Source organism: Corvus hawaiiensis, chromosome 2 (assembly GCF_020740725.1).
Source record: "Corvus hawaiiensis isolate bCorHaw1 chromosome 2, bCorHaw1.pri.cur, whole genome shotgun sequence".
Classification (NCBI taxonomy): domain Eukaryota; kingdom Metazoa; phylum Chordata; class Aves; order Passeriformes; family Corvidae; genus Corvus; species Corvus hawaiiensis.
In genome coordinates, this window is record NC_063214.1 from 57,848,059 (window position 1) to 57,866,792 (window position 18,734).

General features: G+C 41.7%; 2 protein-coding genes across 4 annotated transcripts in view; both read right to left on the bottom strand.

Annotated features, from left to right (window-relative positions):
• Window positions 1-778: 778 nt before the first annotated feature.
• On the bottom strand, window positions 779-2,868 carry LOC125321157 (inositol 1,4,5-trisphosphate receptor-interacting protein-like 1). The gene has a single exon (XM_048293551.1). The coding sequence runs from the start codon at window positions 2,866-2,868 to the stop codon at window positions 868-870; it is 2,001 nt and encodes a 666-aa protein (XP_048149508.1). The 3' UTR covers window positions 779-867.
• Window positions 2,869-6,089: 3,221 nt separating this feature from the next.
• The window catches only part of RNASEH2B (ribonuclease H2 subunit B), a 44,500-nt gene continuing 31,855 nt past the window's right edge, over window positions 6,090-18,734 (bottom strand). For 2 of the 3 annotated variants that reach the window (XM_048295225.1, XM_048295224.1), the window contains exons 9-11: window positions 18,468-18,510; window positions 13,375-13,455; window positions 10,677-11,426 (exon numbers count right to left, since the gene is read on the bottom strand). In XM_048295225.1, the coding sequence (XP_048151182.1) occupies window positions 11,319-11,426; window positions 13,375-13,455; window positions 18,468-18,510 (232 nt within the window). In that variant the 3' untranslated portion in view covers window positions 10,677-11,318. Of the gene's footprint in view, window positions 8,081-10,676; window positions 11,427-13,374; window positions 13,456-18,467; window positions 18,511-18,734 lie in introns of those variants that run through there. The other variant, XM_048295226.1, reaches the window with a different exon arrangement.

The window sequence follows — 18,734 nt, forward strand, 5'->3', positions numbered from 1 at the left end:
AGGAGCCCTAAAGGCACTGGTGGCACCCAGATATTTTGAAATAGGACTGTTCCAGTTTGGCCAAATTTAGAAATATATCCTCTGAGAGAAGGCACAACCATCCCTCCCCCCACCAGGTTCGGGAAAAAATAAAAATTTTTGTCACCCCAAGACAAGGACAAAGGGCGTGGTCCAGTGGTTGCACCACCAAGAGACAATGTGATGGGACAGGATGCTGGGGGAAGGGAATTGAAGCCAGGAGAAGGGTGAAACACATGTAAGGAGTTGCGGACACCACGCTAGCCACCCGGCGTCATCTGCCGCTGCCTGGAGATGATGTAAGCTCTGCACAGGGCACGGCACTTGGGGATCTACCTCATATGGAAGAAACAGCAGGATTGAGCTCAGTGCTGCTGCATCTGCATCTGGAGCAAAGGTGCAGCAGCAAATTAACAGTAGACCGATCTCTGTATCCGGCGTGCCCACTCAGGTGGCACCAGATGCCTGGCGAGGCCGTAGCGTGACTGATGCAATAGAGAAATCCAGCAGAAACTAACCCACCCGCCGAGTTCCAGCTCATCATGTGCAATAAGATGGGCTGGGTGCAAATAGGCTGAATTTCTGATTAGAACCAATTCAGCACTGTAGGTCTGGCAGACTACATAACCACCTGCAGAACCCAGATTTTGGAATAATACGTTTTATTGAAGAAACGGGAAGGCTGCAATACATGCACTAACTATCCCTACTGGGGATAAGTCCACTAACTACATGTTAACTACCTATCTATTGGGGGGCGTTAAGTGCACTATCTACCTATTAAATACTTAAACATGGACTACTCCTTTTATATACAGAGCCTGTCTTCAGGCGTGAGCCCCCAGCAGCTCATCTCTGTCTCTTAGCACTGGCCTTCACGGCTGCAAGAAGCAGTTGTTTGAGCTGATGTCGCAGCCTAATATACTCCTGCACCACCTCTCTGTAGGCGTCTGGATCACACGCCAGGTGCTGGAACAGGTTGGGCGGTTCAACCCTTTGCAGCTCTGGCGGCAAACTGATCTCCCCGGGAACCCTCTGGTTGCCTATGACAAAGTGGTCAAGGCATTTCTTGTCCAGGGAGCAGCGCAGGGAGTCCACAATGTCCACCAAGCGCTTCATGAAATCCCTCCTGCTCCACTGTGACAGGGGTCTGGTGTTCAGGAGGTGCATGACGACTGTCTTCAAGGCGTAGGCAGAAAAGCCTTTGCCCATTGCAACGCCGGTGAGGAACTGCAGGCATTTGCAGTGCCAGCTGTCCTGCGGCGCCCGCCTGGCCACGTGCCTGAAGAAGTTGGCCTCAGCCACGGCGTAGGTCTCGTGCCAGGTTGTGCTCGGCATGAAGTGGACTTCCGTGGGCTGACTGCTCACATAGATGTCCGAGTCGCCTTGCCGCACCCCAAACAGCACCTCTACCACCAAGCTTTCCTTGCCCTTGCTCAGCTGCATCTTGCAGGAGCGGCTGGAGGGCAGCAACATTAAATTAAGCCTGTGGGAGGACTGAGGCAAAAGCAACCAGTCTGCTCTCACCAATTGGTACAGCCAGCGGGCAGTTTTCTCCACATCCAGGTAGGGTCCAGTGCAGAGGGTGTCTAGGAGGCTGGGCTCCTGCTTCCTGCTCAGCTCCTCCTTGGAGTGGTGGAGGAAGCACAGCATGGCATTGTCGCCCAGCTGCTCCCTCACACAGGTGCACTCCAGGTCCACGCGGACACGGAAGTTCCTCCCTGGCATTTTTACTCCCGTGTCCGGTTCCAGGTTGAAGGCGTGCCCCGGGGGCGCACTCAGGGGTACAAGCACGTGGTACAACGCACCCTCTGCGCAGGGCCTCCAGCCTTCAAAGGCATTGCCCACCCCGATGGCTTGTTGCAGAACTGGGTAGAAGTGATTGGACGAGCCATATCCAAAGGCACGTGTGAAGTTGTCCATCAGGAGAGTTACCGTGGCACAACCTCTGTCCAGGTCCACGAGAGGCCATTGCATGTGCTCCTGCACAAGCCTTTCAAGCTTGCGTGCAAAATCCCACTCTTTGTCTTCATTTGTGTCAGATTTCTCTCCTTCGTTGCCAGCAGCATTGTTCTTCTGCACATCCGTGTTGGCATTCACTTCTTCCTCATTTGTGCCCTTACTGCATTTTTTTCCACCATGTCTGGCCTCCTTGTCTTCTTCATTTGTGTCAACATTGCCGCCTTCTTCCTCATTTCTGGCCTCAGTGTTGTCTTTGACGACATTCTCATCATCCTTTACTTTTCCAGTATCTCCATCCTCATTGCCTTCTTTTTCCTCATTTCCAGCATTGTCTTTTTCATTTGAGACAGCATTGCTGCTTTCTGCCTCCTTTCCGGCCTCCTTGGTGTCTTCCTCCACGTTGACATCATCACCTCCTTCTCCAGCTTTTGCCTCCTCAGTGCCTTCTTCTGCTTCATTTTCAACATTGTCTCTCTCATTTGTGACAGCATTGCTGTCTTCTTCCTCATTTCCGTCATGCTTCTTATCTTCCTCTACATTCACATCATCGTTTCCTTTTCCAGCTTTTGCATCCTCGCTACCTTCTATTCCTTCGCTTCCAACATTGTCTTTTCCAGTTGTGCCAGCATTGCTGCCACCTTCTCCGCTGTCATCAGCATTGTTGTGTTTCTCCACATTTGCCAAGGTGATTTCTCCTTCTTTCTTTGCCAGAGCATTGTTTTCTTTATCATTTGCCCTCTTGTCCACATTGCTGCTGGACTTCGTCTCCTGGCCACTGCTCTCTGGCTCACAGCACCTTTTCCGGGGAACAAAGCACAGCACCAAGAGCAGGGCCAGGACTGCAGCAACGGCCCAGAATGGCCATTGCTGCAAGGCAGCCCAGAGCATGGCTCCTCAGGGGCCACCACTCTGCTCCAGGGTTGCCTGCTCCAGCTCCTGCAGCTCCTGCAGCAGCCGAATCCTCTGCAGCTTCTCGTACTTGGCACGCAACTCCATGAGCAGGCGTGTGTCCTCATCCAGTCCATCCCCGACCATCTGCGGGTATTGGAGAAGGCTGTGCACAAGCAACACCAGGAACATGAAGGCTGCCATGGCTTCCAGGGGGAGCAGAGAGAGAGGAGGAGGGGAGCTACTGGCGTGGAAGTGGGGATGGGAGCCTCAGGGATGTGGGGACGGGAAGAGAGAGAGCCAGGCAGCTGGCAGGCACTAAGGCACCAAGGCCCAGCTGCAGCCACAGCCACAGCAGCAGCAGCAGCTGCGCTGTGCTGTGTCCAAGGAGCTCCTGCAAGGGGCTGGGCCCTGAATGCAGGACGGGAAGCACTCTCTCGGATGCCCGAGTTTGTGCTCCGGCTCTCGTCCAGCACAGATTCTGGCTTGCGTGAGCACTCGACGCTCGCCCAGGCTGGACTGGGGCAGCGCTGCCTGCTGGTGTTGTTTCTATGCACCTCCCATTGTGACATGCTTTGTGATGACACAGACACCAGAGACACCACAGCCAGGCCAGCCCCGCCCTTTGTTCCCACCCCAGCTCAGCCCCTCAGAATGGCCCCGGGCAGCCAAAGCCCTGACACCCACAAAATGCAGACCCACGGCTCTGGAATGGGCCCCCAGGGCTTTCCTTTACCAAACAGGACAAAGCCCCCTTGTCAAATATACAACTTGTCAAATATACAAACCCTTGTCAAATATACAACTGCATGATGAGATCCAGGGCTACTTTGCTCCTGGACATCCCCTGCAAGGAGATGGGATTGGTTCCCTTAGTGCTGAGCCCTGTGCTTGTGGGGGTGTTCTTGGGGCCTTTGCTACAAGGCTCCAAGTTTGATACAAGTCTCAGGGAGGACACAGACAAAGGCAAAGAGACATCTCTTCCACCTCTTTTGGGAAGCTGTCTCCACAGCACCACTAACTTGATGCAAGTGGTACTCACTAATTAGGAGCCCTAAAGGCACTGGTGGCACCCAGATATTTTGAAATAGGACAAAGGGCGTGGTCCAGTGGTTGCACCACCAAGAGACGATGTGATGGGACAGGATGCTGGGGGGAGGGAATTGAAGCCAGGAGAAGGGCGAAACACATGTAAGGAGTTGCGGACACCACGCAAGCCGCCCGGCGTCATCTGCCGCTGCCTGGAGATGATGTAAGCTCTGCACAGGGCACGGCACTTGGGGATCTACCTCATATGGAAGAAACAGCAGGATTGAGCTCAGTGCTGCTGCATCTGCATCTGGAGCAAAGGTGCAGCAGCAAATCCCACTGCAGATAACAGCTGCCCGATCTCTGTATCCAGCGTGCCCACTCAGTTGGCACCAGATGCCTGCCAATGCCTGGCCAGGCCGTAGCGTGACTGATGCAATAGAGAAATTCAGCAGAAATTACACATAGTCTTTTTCATTTGCACCAGCATTGCTGCCCCTTCTTCGTGTCCAGCTCCATTGTGGTCTTCTTCCACATTCACCTCATCAGTTCCTTTTCCACTATTTTCCTCCTCACTGCCTACTTTTCCTTCATTTTTAACATCAACTTTTTTATGTGAGCCAGCATTGCTGCCGCCTTCTTCATCCCCATCCTCACTGTTGTGTCTCTAACCGTTCTGCTGCGCTTCTCCAGCGTAGGATTGACTACAAGATAAGAAAGTATGTCAGGCTGGGTTTTTTTTTTCAGTTTCACCCCTACTGAGTCAAGTCAAGTTTTGGATGAACCTGTAGCAATGCCAGCTTGCACCAGGAATTCAAGAGGAAGTGGTAATGATTCTATTCACAACCAGGGCTGCAGAGAGGTTTGATTTTGGTTGTCTTCATGAATGTGGATTCCTGTTCTCATACAGTTTGCTCGGTTAGCCTGAAGTCAAGGGGATATGGGGCTATAACAAATTAGCACCTTCTGAAAAAGAATCAAGCTCTCAGACAGAAGAGAGACAGGGTGAACAAAACAATGACCATAACCCTAAATCAGAACCCAAATTTTAAAGCAGAAGTTTTCACCTTTCTATTACTTTCCCCTTTTAAAAACTGATGAGCCTCACTGGGGCAGTGTTATACCTGACACAGTATTGCTTGCTTTGCAACTATCTCAGGGTATGCAATGCATTTTAAAAGGGAGCTTTGGAAAAATTAGTGCAATTTGCAGTGCCTAAAAAGACAGACCCTAAAAGACGACAGTTGTGCAGAGAAGGGGTACTAGAGAGCTCAGCTGGAGACACCTGGGCTATAGAAGATCTTTAAGAAAGTAAAGTAATGTGCTCCTTTCCTTAGTCTTTGCAATGCCGCGCAAGATGACTTCATTGAACTAAGAAGTGTAAATGCTACTTCGTATTTAAGTAGACACTGCCCTATTGCTTTGTCGTTTGCACTTCTCTTTCTTTGGGTAAGCGCTGGTGAGTGATGGGTATATGAAATGGTACAAACCTTACTTCTTTTCTTGTTTGGTTTTCATTAATACCAATAAACCAACTTGACAGCCAAATAAAATACCCACCACCTTTGCTTTGCCCCTTGTTGTCTTGATTTTATAAATGAAATGGCTGTAACTCTCCTAACAGCCTTGAAGCCTCGTGTCAGCACTTAGAGTATCAGGGTGATACCAGGATAATGTTTTGGCAGAGGAACAGCTTTCCCGCTGTGTTTGATTAACTGTCTGCCATAAAAACCATGGAAAATAATTGTTTATCAGTTCTCTGTAAGTCTGTTACAGAGCACCTATGTATCACATATGTGATGGCAAAGAGTGTGAAATATGTAAAAAGTTACACAAGTATCACATCATTTTCTTCACCCTCACTCTCCTCATCCCACCATTGCTCAGGGATTCACCACCACATTCACGAAAATGAAAATATCCAGAGTACGTAGGCCAACAACTGAATGTACACAGAGATGGGTTCTCTTTAGAACATCTGTACAGTAAGGTCCTCAGGGATTAGCCTAATTGCATCACTGAATCTGTCTTAATGAACTTTTAGATTCATATTTATATCAGGATTCATTATTTCCTTCAGCTCAGTCCAAGAATTACTGACTACCCTGTGGAGGGTAACAGCATCAGTAGCTGGACTGCACCACATTTTTCTTTGCATTTCTCTGTGATGCTAGTGAAGAAATAATCAACAAATTACTCCAAAGGAATTTATTTCTTTCTTGTACATGAATTAAAAATAAAATCTTACAAAAATATGGAACCACATACTGAAATATATCATCTTAATTCATACATCAAGCATTTTTTAATGTAAGCTAGAAAAATAGAAATTTCATTTTGGACCCATATAATATTCTTGCAGTATTCCTAACAATTATGTTAAAATAAATACTTTTTTCCTTAAAAAGGGAAAGTACACATTGCTAACCAGACTAACAAAAATAATTCAGTGCAAATTCCTAAAATAGGCATTCAGATTACATTTTCTTTCACATATGATTTCTAAATAGTTAACAGTTCAGGTTTTTCATATTTGGAAACAGTTGAACAGAATCAGTTGAAAAGAAAGTTGAATAGGCTATTGCCTCTTGCCTTAGAATTTAGTTTTCAGAAAGGTCATGATAAAGTCTTCTTTGAGCTTTTCTTTACTCAAAGTTAGGCAAAATTTGCCAGAGTTGATGTAAAATATTTGTTTACTTTTTACCTAGGATGCTTCAAATACATTCAAGCTTTACCGAACATTTTGGTCATTTGCTGTAGGCGTCTGTGAACAGGGGTGACAGTTGGAATTCACAGAAGTAAACATTCATTCTGTTCAAAATCCTATCAATTATTAATTTTAAAAAGTTTTCTAGCAAAGAGTTAGATATTATTAGTAGTTTGATATACAGGTATTTAAGTTAAGAACATCAGACTGCATCTGACAGAAATCACTTCAGGATCTCATTAACATCCACTTACTGCATGTTTTATGTAGACTCAGGCTGACATTTTGGTTGAAGTTCACTCCACAGAAAGTGTCACTTACATTAATAAAAAAAGGATAATTAAATCTTTTTTTTTTTTTAACCTGAAGGATTACATAGGTTTTGGTTTAGTTCTTAACACAAAATGTACATGTTATTTTATACATGTTTGTTAAGGTTTCAATTCCCTAGAATAAAAGAAGTAAAATAAAAAATACAGCTTCTCCATCTGCCCTTCTGCACACACAACCTACCCAATGCTTTAGTACTTAAGAGTCAGACTGTCCACACAACCCAGGCTAGGTGACACCTTCTGTATAACAGGTCAGCATTGGACAAAATCATGTAAATGAAACTCAGTGAAATTATTTAAAAAAATGCAAATGTCCTAAAAAGAGTTAACATAGGGGTTTTTTTCATTTTGGCTGATTTTATGTCTTAACATTGGACTCCTAGTCCAAAAAGGCCACTTTTCTGAATTTGGATAGATTTTGAAAAAGAAAGAAGAAAATTACATACAACGTATTTTCTATACAAACATATTTTGCTGTACAGATTCTAAAACGTAATTACGGTCACTAAAAGCATATATTCTATTAAAAAAATGAGTACCAAAAAAAAAATTCCTAGAAAATCAAGTATTTAAGACTTGCTCAAGGACGTAGTTGGTCTGACCTTGCAAAATACTTAGGCAGGTGCTTAATTTTAAGCATGTGAGTCATAGTGCCAAGAGAGATTTTATGGTGAACACTAATGCACAAATATTAGACTGGCTCTTCCACTTCAAGATAAGCATGGACGTAAGTGCTTTGCTGGATATGGATCAGGATGCTCAGCACCTAACAGGACTTCAGGCGCCGATCCAGCAAAGCACTTACCCACACGAACAACACGGCTGACTTTAGGATCCCTGCTCATGTGCTTAACATTAGGCATGCTCGTAAGTGCTTTCCTGGAAGGGCCCGATAGACCAATCGAGTGTAAGCTATAAAATTTGAAGCAGTGTATGTTTAACACACCGCGTATTTAACAATGCTGATCTGCTGAGATTTGCTTTTTCTTGGAACAAGGCATGTCCAATGTCAAACATTTATTTTTCAGAAAGTGCGTAAAAAAAGCCTTCAAAAGCAGCTTTGTGATTATGGCAAGTTAAAATAATATTAGTGAGTCTCCTTATGCTCCTTTCATTTCTTCTTTGCATGTCTTTTCTCAGGCATCTACAAAGGAAAGAGAAAACCCTAGTCAAAAACATTTCTTTATTCAAATAACCATCCATGCATTTAATTTTGCTCCAATAAACATCACGTCAGATGCAACTGAACACCTGAAAACAAGCACACTGAATCCTTACAGATTTCAGATCTGAATGCAAGTTCTGCCAGCTATGCCACCTTTTCCACTGAAAATATTCAAATCACCAACTGTCACTTCTACAAATAGAACTAGGTTTTTAGAACTAGGTTTTATTACTTAAGACTGAAAATTATGCTCCAGTTTGACCCTTACATGTCCCCAAGTCAGTGCTTGTATTTTCATGTTTTCCATGAACACTGATGTCAATCCATTTGCTATGCAAATCTAAAAAAGTGAAAATGTAAGAGTTGTTTAATCCCAAATAAACAACTATGAAAGCATCACATCTCATCAGATATTTACATGAACATGTAGAGAAGTCATGCTAACCCAGAAAAAGAAATAAAGTAAGACCACATTTCTATAATACTGCTGGCATATTGCTCCATATTATGCTAACCAAGGAAGAAATAGCAAAGCAGCACTTCGTAACGACCTACTGCTACTGCTGGCCAGGCAGAGTAACTATATTTAAATCCTTATTGTGGTAGGAAATATTGTTTTATGCACTTGGCACCATATGCTCTTCATAACTTCTCACAGCTACATGTCGAGGAAGTTTCAAAGTTACTAAATGTATTTCATGCTTTCCTAAAGGGAGAAGAGTTTTTGTTTTCACGTGAAAGCTCTAATGGTTTTTGGAAATGGCTTATTTTTTTTGTCACGCACAAATTCCTGCTCAACCAAAAACACAGTCACTAATAAAATTACTATTGTGGTAAGTTATGACATAGCTGACAGCTGAAGTAGAGATGTGGCACTAAAGCACAATGCATCCTTGCACAGAGGAAGAACTCTAGACTTAGTCCTTGAGCACAGCAGCAGATGTGAAAGTCATGTATAGAGCAAGAAAAAACCTGGTACCCCAGCTCAGAAGTCAGCACAAAGGACTCATCTCTACCAGATTTGTTCTGTCTGTCCCAAATTCTGAACAGAGTAACTGGGACTTTTTTGTAGAAGGTTCTTGAACAGTTCAGTCAATGGAAAGGTGCATTTGCAAAATGCATTTCACTAAACTTTTGAACTGTTAAAACCCAAACCCCTAAAACTAGCATATTTAAATATCCAGAAGAGCTTCTACCATGTATCTGTTCTGCTTCATAGTTCCTATTTCTAACATAATTCTCTCCCATTCTTGGTTTTCCAACAAACACCCATCCCATGCTTGTCTGCTTTCTCAGCATCTTCTAGTGCTCAGAGCTGGCTTTTCATTAACAGATACAGAACTCCTTTTTTCTATCAAGACACTCCCTAACTTGTTGCTTACTGCACAGAGCTTCTCCATTAACATGACAGAATGTGCCTGTTCTTTTTCCTTTTTTTCCCGTAGCATTATCCTGCATTTTTGACAGGTGTTTTTCAAAAGTTGCCATTACTTCTACATCCCTTCTATTCACATGAGTTTGGGAGGTTGAATGTTTTCCAATATTTAACCCTTCCAGTTCATAACCAGAATTGCTCATTCTGGGCTCACCAAACACTACTTATTATCAGAGATAATAATTCTATCAATTTCCAAGTATTTTACTCTATCTGGAATCCCAACCATGCTGACTCTCTGGATTTACAAACTACATCTGACACTTTGTAAAAACTACCAGTTTGAAAGGCATACAAAGCCCAACAACAACTACAAAAATGCACAGAACACATGGCAAGGCTTCTCTTTCATTTCTGGTTGGAAGAGAGTGCCACAGAGCTTTTTAACCTAACAGACATCATTGTAATCCAAGGGTTGTAAATAGCAGCAAGTAAGTCTGAAGTGCAAAAATGACATAGTAACAACTCAAACAGGGGGATTTCCTAATTTCTCTGAAACTCACATTATCAAGGGATACAAGCAGATTCTCTACTGAGCTGAAGTAGCAAAGAATGACGTGTTTTAAGTTCCAAAAACACACATTGTAGTTGATCCATAGTAATGACTCAGTACAACTGGTGGATGACACCGAGTATTGTGCAGAACTGGCTAGATATGTACAAATGATCCCAGTGACTCCATCTCTTTTTCAGTTCTGTGATTCAGGGAAGCTGCAACATCAGCAATCCCTCTAAATACACAGGAATACTCTAATGATGAAAGAACACAGGAAAGAGTGGGTAGTGCATTTTAAGTAATAGACCTACCTTGTGCAAAACTTTATAAAACTAAACCTTATCTGATAAGACACTCAAGCTTTTGAAGCCAACTCCGAACAGGCTTCTTAAAAAATCCCCCACCCATTTTTGCCTTTAAATCAAATTTTCCCGATTATTTTCATAAGGACCTCTTGACCTTGGAACTAAACATAAAAATGCCCCTCTACTGCTGTGTGCTAAGAGATTTATCACAAAAGCCAAGGAGATGCCATAACTCTTTAAGGATTAAAATTTATTAATAGGAAAATACCAAAACCGCTTAAAAATGTGCTTAAACCCAACCTAACTCTTGAAGCATACAGTAAACACAGCAAGCACAAGTTTGTTACACAAAGCACTTTATTGCATTACATGTACATTGACATTCACTGCCACTGGTTTCCAGCATATTGAAAACAACACAAATCCCAATACAGACTGTATCTTTGCCTCGATAAAATGCCGCCAATGACAACGCTTACATCAGCACTTAATACTTGGGTCAAAATAAAAATGCAATGATGCCATCCTACTCTGGTGTAATACTGGGTAAAAAACTTCAGAAAGTCTAAAAAATAATGTTCCTTATCAATTAAAAAAAAAAAAATCACCAAAGGTGGGCACATTTTCAGCCCAGAATAAAGTGTAATGGAGAAAACTCTGGTCAGCTTGACTAGGCTTGCTCTAGAAGGAGCAGCAGCACAGTATGGTACCCCGCTAAGCCTTACTTCTCAGCTCACCACACCATGTTATTGCAGCTGGGCCATCTTCCCAGTCCAGGATGGAATATCTGATATCATGGTGCTGCCTTGTCCCACTAAGGCTCAACAGCTCTGTGCCCTGCCAGCTCACAGACCTCTCCATCACACTCCACCATGTACCCAGACGTGCCCTGCATACACTATACTAACAAAAAACTCCAGGAGGCATCTTTAGCTTAACATAAAAATAACCACTGTATAAAATTCTTCCAAGAACAAGTTTTTATTTTGATGTTTTAGGTTTGGAGCTGAAGAAAGCAGAAATGGATTTCATTCCACTCTTATCAACTTTGGCCAGAGCCTTCTGTGCTGCAGACATCTTGGTGTTTGCCTGTGAGTGAAATGATAAACAGAAACAATTAAACAGCATCTCCATAGGGGGGAAACAGATGCTACAACCTCCTAAATACAGAAGTCAAGCACTAAGTTGAATTGAGTTTTTAGTATACAGCCATAAAGATAATGCTATGCAGGCTTTGAAATGTAAAAAAATCGTTAAAGAACAAATTTGAGATTATTCAAACTGAAGAATACTTGTTGTGAATTACTTCACCTTAGACAAAGACAGAAAACCAACTACAAGGACATGGACGTGAAACATCTTTCCTTTCTGCACAATGAGGTATCCCAAATCAAACGTTTACTTTGGGATAATCCCTGAGTGTACATTAAGAGGAATAATGCATACAACAGAGCAGATGCATTCTGTACCCTCCGACTCAATCTCATGATTATGCTGTCAGCAGGCTGAATTACAGACTTGCATTACAGATGATGAATAATTCACACTGATTTACTATCAAAGACTCTATGCACAGTGAAATCAAGGGAAAAGAGATGGAAGAACAAGGAATGAAGAAGGTAACTAACATTTGCAAAGCACTTTTGAGGCCACTGGGACAACTTCCCAGACTCCTACACCTAAAACACATTTTATGAACCACATTTTATAGAGCCGACCTCTTTTCTTTCTTGTATTTTAAAGCGTTACATTTTAAATCTCTAGCTGGTTTCCCTATTAAGAAGACTTTGCATTGACCTTTCTTTATGATAATCCTCAGTCTGCAGGACTTCACAATAACAGTACTTGGGATCAGCTAGATGGTTATGGATAGGATGGAGATAGACAACAACAGTATGATTGTCTGTGTTACTCTACAAACAAAACCACTGCCAAAGGATTTTTAAAAGAGTAGTATACTGTACAGAGTCCAAGGGCTATCTTTTCTTTCCCATATTCTCTCATCAATGTGCTTCATTATTTCAGAAGTAAATCATATTTAATGTTAAAATGAATTATCTCTCTTCAGTTTATTTCTATCCTTATGCTAAGTTCAAAAGCTATAGTATATAATGTGGAGTGGGGGAAACATGCATATTTTAAACTATTTATCACCTTCACTTAGGGGGCAATCCTCTTACTTCAAAACTAGAATGTGCACTGAGTACAAAAAAATCTGGGGTTTTGGGGGGAGGAAGGAATGCATCTGTCACCAGCTGCTTCTCTTTGCAAAGGGATAACGAGTAGTCAGCATTAGACTGAAGGTCACAAGACCAGCACAGCGGGCCTTTTCGGTTCCCCACGGATAGGAGGAAGATTCATTTTCTTTCAATGTTCAGAGAAATAAGCCAGTACAAGCCTCACAGCTTTGGCACACACAGAGAGGATCTATTTCTTTTCACATCTCTGTTGCTCTCCCAGGAATAGTACAGTGGCAGGCACTGCTGGACTCAGATTTGGACTGGCCTCCAAACATGCGTTGGAGCTGGCAATCAGTAAGTTCTGTGTTGATTTAACTTCATTAAGTTGACATAAGTAAGTGCACAAGCAATATTTCTAGGTAAAAATAAAGCATGTCCTAGCATCCCTTGGAATTTAAGTAAATGCTGCCATCCTCGTTTCTTTTTCAAGTAACTGAAATTTAACAGTTGCTATCACTAAGCCATAGGATTTCTCATTTAAAGATCTCAAAGAGCTTTACAAACATTAGCTGAGCACCTTAAACACGTGTGTCTGAGTCTGCGAGGCTCACTGGAATGTTCACTGGTCAAATATAGCCCAGCAGAAATAGCACAAAACAGTTAAGAATAGGAAATTAAAATTGTCAAAGTCATATTAAATCTGAATGAAAAGTTCAAAGAGATATAACTACAGACGTCAGACAATTTTGTATTTAGTTTTGTGATGTGTTTTGAAGGGGAAAGTTAAGCACTCTGTGCTAATAGTTGCTATTAATCTACGCTTTCGCAAAACGTGTATGAATGCAAGACTTGCTTACCTTTTTGGTTTTCAGATTGTCACTGTTAAATTTAGTATAGTCTTCTTCTGGTTCCACAGGGACATCTGACCATTTCCTTTTCTGAAATGTTAGAGTGAGGAAGTTGCTCTGTCAACCACTTTTATGATGTACACACATGGAAGTTCAAAGCTTTGGCTTTAAAACGTAACCATAGCACCAAAACAGGACTGGCAGTCAACTGAAGAATCAGCAGCAAGAGTGGAAGATTTCTGTCTGCAATCGTCTTCTTTACATGTGAATATTTACCATCTTTACAGCATTCAGAAGAGACCATTCAGTGTCATGGGAAGCATTTTCTTCCCAGCCTTCTGAAGAATGACTGTTAGAAATCAGCCATGATTGAGACTTTGGTATCAGTCTATTTAGAGAACTTTCTGGAGCAGCTGTTGGAAGTTAGTGCCTAACAGTCAAGGAGCTGTGGTGCTCATGATCTCATGGACCTGCGCAGCAACTCCAGTGTTGTAGCTATCTGCCAACACAAGTGGATCATCATCCACTCTGTTGTCTGTTTGTTCACAGCCTTTAGAATTAATTAGCTTCTACAAGCTGGCAACAGTGAAACACTGCCATAGCTCCACTGACTTGATTCATCACTTGAATCCAACAGTATATTAAGAAGTTTGATTCTGCATGTGCTGTGTGCCTTCTAACTTCAGAAATAATACAAGTGAACAGTTCTCGGCACTTCATATGATCAGGCCGTAAAAATGAATATTTCTTTCCATAAACTGTGAGCATGTGTTTAGTTTAAAGGTGAAAACTTTCTGGTATGTTTCCAAAAGTGAAAAAAAAAGTATGTAGTATTTTACAACACTGTATTTTTATTATTATTATATATCTGATATTACTACCCTGTCCTTAATATCCTGTGAAATCTAGACTGTGGCCTTCCCAGCTTTTGTGCCAAGGAGAGTGATTTTGCAAGCAACTTGGATGGTACCACATATTTTAAGATCCTGTTTTATTCATTTTGTTTATGGTGCTTGTGATATCTCTCTCTCTCCCGCTCCCTCTCTCTCTTTGGCACACAAGCCAGGTCTGCAGCTTAGATTTCTCAGCTCTTGGAACCACATCCAACTGCAGCCTTTTCTTTTGATTTCAGTGGAATCTGGATCAGCCTCTTTAGGAGGCTGTTTACTGTGCTGTGATTACATTTTCAAATGACAATCTAATGAAAAATTACTTTTCTTCTCTTTTTGGAGTCTGATAAACAAGTTTTTAAAACTTACAACAAAAATGTTTGCATTTCAGCAAAACATTTGCTGTTTAGTTGTAGCAAAGCCTACATACTCTTTGTAAATGTCTCTCATCATCTGCCAATGGCCGGACTCCCTGTGCTGACAAACCGGACAGTGCGATGATTACAACACAAGATCAATGGCTTAAAATTAATACAAAGAACATGCAATTTTGATTTAATCATCCAGTCACAAAGTCCAGGCCATACCCAGTTTGCTCTTGTTCAAGAAAAGAATGTGTAGTTGTTTTTCTGCTAATCACTGAAGTTTCTACATCTCTCCTCCCTTCAGAGTTTAACATAATTTCCAAACATGCAATTACTTTTCCGAAATAGGAAATACATGTCAGAACCTTCTTATTTGCAATAACCATATATTATGTCTGTTAATACACCTTGCCCTCATGAAGAGAAATGTCAACACAAGTGATTAAAAATGGCCTGAAGGAGACTAGAAGTTTCCGTGTATAAGCCTACCTTGCTCCTCTGAGATTGTGAAATAAAGGAATGTTTTAATCTCTGAAGTTGCAAAGACTTAAATACAGAAACATCATACACACCCTGGTCAGTGCTCTAGAAATTAATCAGATCCTCAGCAAGATCTCACTGCCCAACAACTGAACAGTTCTAGGCCTCATTTCCTCTGTAACCAAACTGCTGAAATAAAACTGTTTTTAAAAATAGATTCTCAGAACTATCCCAACTGTATAAAAGCTATTCGTACACAATATGGAATGTACATCACATGCAGTTTAATACAGTTGTTTTAACATGGCTATATAGCTAATGACTATCAGTTGGCTCCTGATGTGTGCTTAATATTTCTTACAATGCATAAAGATAATTCTTAACTGAATCAAAGGGCCAAGTAACTCTGCAGCCAGAACAACTGTCCAGCCACATGGAAATAACATATCTGTGGATATCCATTGGAGAACAAATGCTATTAATAACAGTAGGGCTCAATTATTCCTCTATGTGCTAGCTGACATGCTGCTAAACAGAACAGTCAGTGAATCAGCCAGAAAGGAGGTTATTTTAGACTTTGTTTCGGTAAGTAGCAGGGACATTGCAGGAAAGGCCAGTGTGGTACGTAATCTCCTTTCAGTAGACATACGGTGCCTCAGTTTAAATTAAATGGAAAGGATAATCGAAAGAGGGGTTATTGGTTCTAGGGGGGCAAACTTTGCAAACCACATGCCTTACTTGTCTAAGGCAAAGCAAAGGGACTTGATGTGTGAGGAAGATGCTTGGAAGGTAAAAGACAGAAGAAGTGATTTTGGATCCTTTACTTCAAACAGGGTGAAAAATCTTGGAGGGAAAGCTTCTCAGACTAAGCACTATAAATGCGGCTCCTGGCTCACACAGATGCACGCATATTCCACCACCCACCCCCATCCCCCAAAAAATCCAACTGACACTATGTGTAAGCAGAATTCTGCAATGGATGGGGAAAAAAAAAGACTGGGGGAAAAATAGATATTAAAAAAAAAGATCAGTTTAGGAGTCAGGTAATACTGGGATTAAGTAAGAGCTGCCAAAAAGTCAAGCTGAGTTAAGACCTTGGAAAGGAAATTAAAACAAACAGTACAAGGTTGTTTAGCCACAGAGGCAAAAAGGGAATTTAAAAAAGAGAAAGTGAAGCTGCTATACTGTAAGGATTGGATAGATATTAAAGTTAACCTATGTGTGGACCCAAAATGGATGAACTCCTTTGCCTCCGTAAATCATTTTCAATAAAAATGAAGAAGTTAAGCACAGGGGCAGAAGAGAGGACAAAAATCACTCTATTCAAGATAGAAGTAAAACTCAATATGCTGACCCAGCTGGAAGACCTCATCAGAAATCACAAGATGAGAGGCAGAACCTGGCATATGTTCTATCAGGCAGGGACCATATTAGTGCAGAATAGCCAAGGACCCATCTCTAATGTAAGAAGGAAAAAAAAGTCATAGTAGGACTCAGGAGAACAGGGTGGGAAAAAAAGTGAAAGAAGGAAGAATAATTAAAGAGTAAATGAAACACAGAATCATAGCGTGATTCGGGTTCAAAGGGACCTTAAAGATCATGTAGTTCCAACCCTCCTGCCATGGGCAGGAATATCTTCCACTAGACCAGGTGGCTCAGAGCCCCATCCATTCACCCGGCCTTGAATGCTCCCAGCGATGGGGAGTTCACAACATCTCTAGTCAACTTGTTCAGTGCCTCACCACCCTCACATCTAATTTAAACCTACCCTCTCTTTCAGCTTAAGGCCATTGTCCCTTGTCCTGTCACTACATGCCCTCGTAAAAAGCTTCTTGCCAGCTCTCCTGTAGCCCCCTTTAGATACCAGTCTTCCTGGAGCCTTCTCCAGGCTGAACAATCCCAACTCTCTCAGCCTGTCTCAGCCTGAAAACTAAACACAGGTAATGCCCACTAACTTCTCTTTATTTTCTCAAATATAACACATTTTCTGGTGACAGAATGTGAAGGACTGCCAGAGGACTTGACATGGTGCCACTTAAGCAGCTGAAATTACAGAAAACAAATACTGCATAAGTATTTTAAGGTAGGTGAGAAACTGGGAAAAAGGGAAACAAAGGCAAATAATGTAGAAAGGGATTGGATCAGATGGAGTTTACTAGTTAATTGCTAATTGAAGATAATAATAGAATGCTAACATTTGCTGAATGTACACCACTGAGTAGCATTATGAATACCTAAACACTTTTTAACACTGTGAAAAAAAGCCAGGGAACCTTCAAGACTAGAAATATTAAAACCAGATTAAATGTAAAGAAGAAGTAAAAGGTCATGTACACAGCAACTGACTGCATGAATTTCTTGTAAATCTGAGAGCTGATCAACTAAAAACTGCAGTGGGAAAAAAAAAAACCCCAACTGTGTGTCTTAACTATTCACAGCATGACAGAGAGCTATCTGGTATATCACACATCAAGAGAGGCAATTGGGATTCTAGTCTGTAATGGGACAAAGTATTTCCAGTTAAGACAAGAAGGGAAGAATGCCATCATATTGTATGAGTAAAGGTTTTATCAGAAATAATTACACACTTTTCTGGTCACCTGCTTTGAAACAATTGAATTCAACTTGGAATAGGTGTAAAGAAATGTTTCTAGAATGAGGGAATGGAGAACCCATCTTACTCAACCAAGTTGGCTTCTCAAAATGAAAACGCAAAGCATATATGTTTTCCCTTTACACATTGAAAGAACTAATGTTAGGGAGAAAAGAGCCATTTCAATTTGAAAAAACAATGATAAAGTTAGCACAAAAGGGCAGGGGAATAAATTGGCCATGAATAAATTCAAGGTAGAATTTACAGAAAGGTTTCTGAGCATCAGAGGAATGAGGTTATAAAACACTCTTCCAGGAGAAGTAATGGAAATAAAAAAATCCTAATGAGACTTACAGTGAAGAATGGTCAGTGTATGAGAGATTATCCAACATGGTCGTTTGGGAATCCATGACCCAGGAGGTCCCTTTCAGGGTCCTCATAAATTATATATGAAAGAAAACCTATGAGGTCATATTGTCCCATCAACCTCAATAAAACTAAATAAGCAAAACATGTATGAAAAGACTGTTGACCAAACCCATAAAATATGCCTCTCTCTTGCCCTCCCCTTTTTTGAAAAGGAAAACCAACCAAAATATTCCTTATTAAAAAATATGAGTTACCTGCTAAATTTCTTGTGTTGTTTTAGACTGGCTTTTCACAAGGCCACCTTACTTATTGTACCCAGTGCTTGGTCTGGTCCAATTTCAATAATAATTCAGAAAAATTAACTTACAACACAATGTATCTATCAATATCTTAATGTTCTCCTACCTTCAGTGGCGGCTCTGGTGCTGGGCTTCTAAGTTCTGTGAGCCTGCAGAACAAAAGATTTTCAATTATAAATTAAGACAGATTAATTGCATGGTTATCAGCTGTTCACATGTGGCAAGCACTCGCAAAAAAAAGCAGCTCATGGACTCTGTATTTCTGATTTATGAATCTGTTCAGCTATGGGGCTTCAACTTTTCCAAAGGCCACTATAACAGAAGCCTTTGAACAGAACTGAACTGATAAGGAGGTGCAGAGTCCCAGTGATGC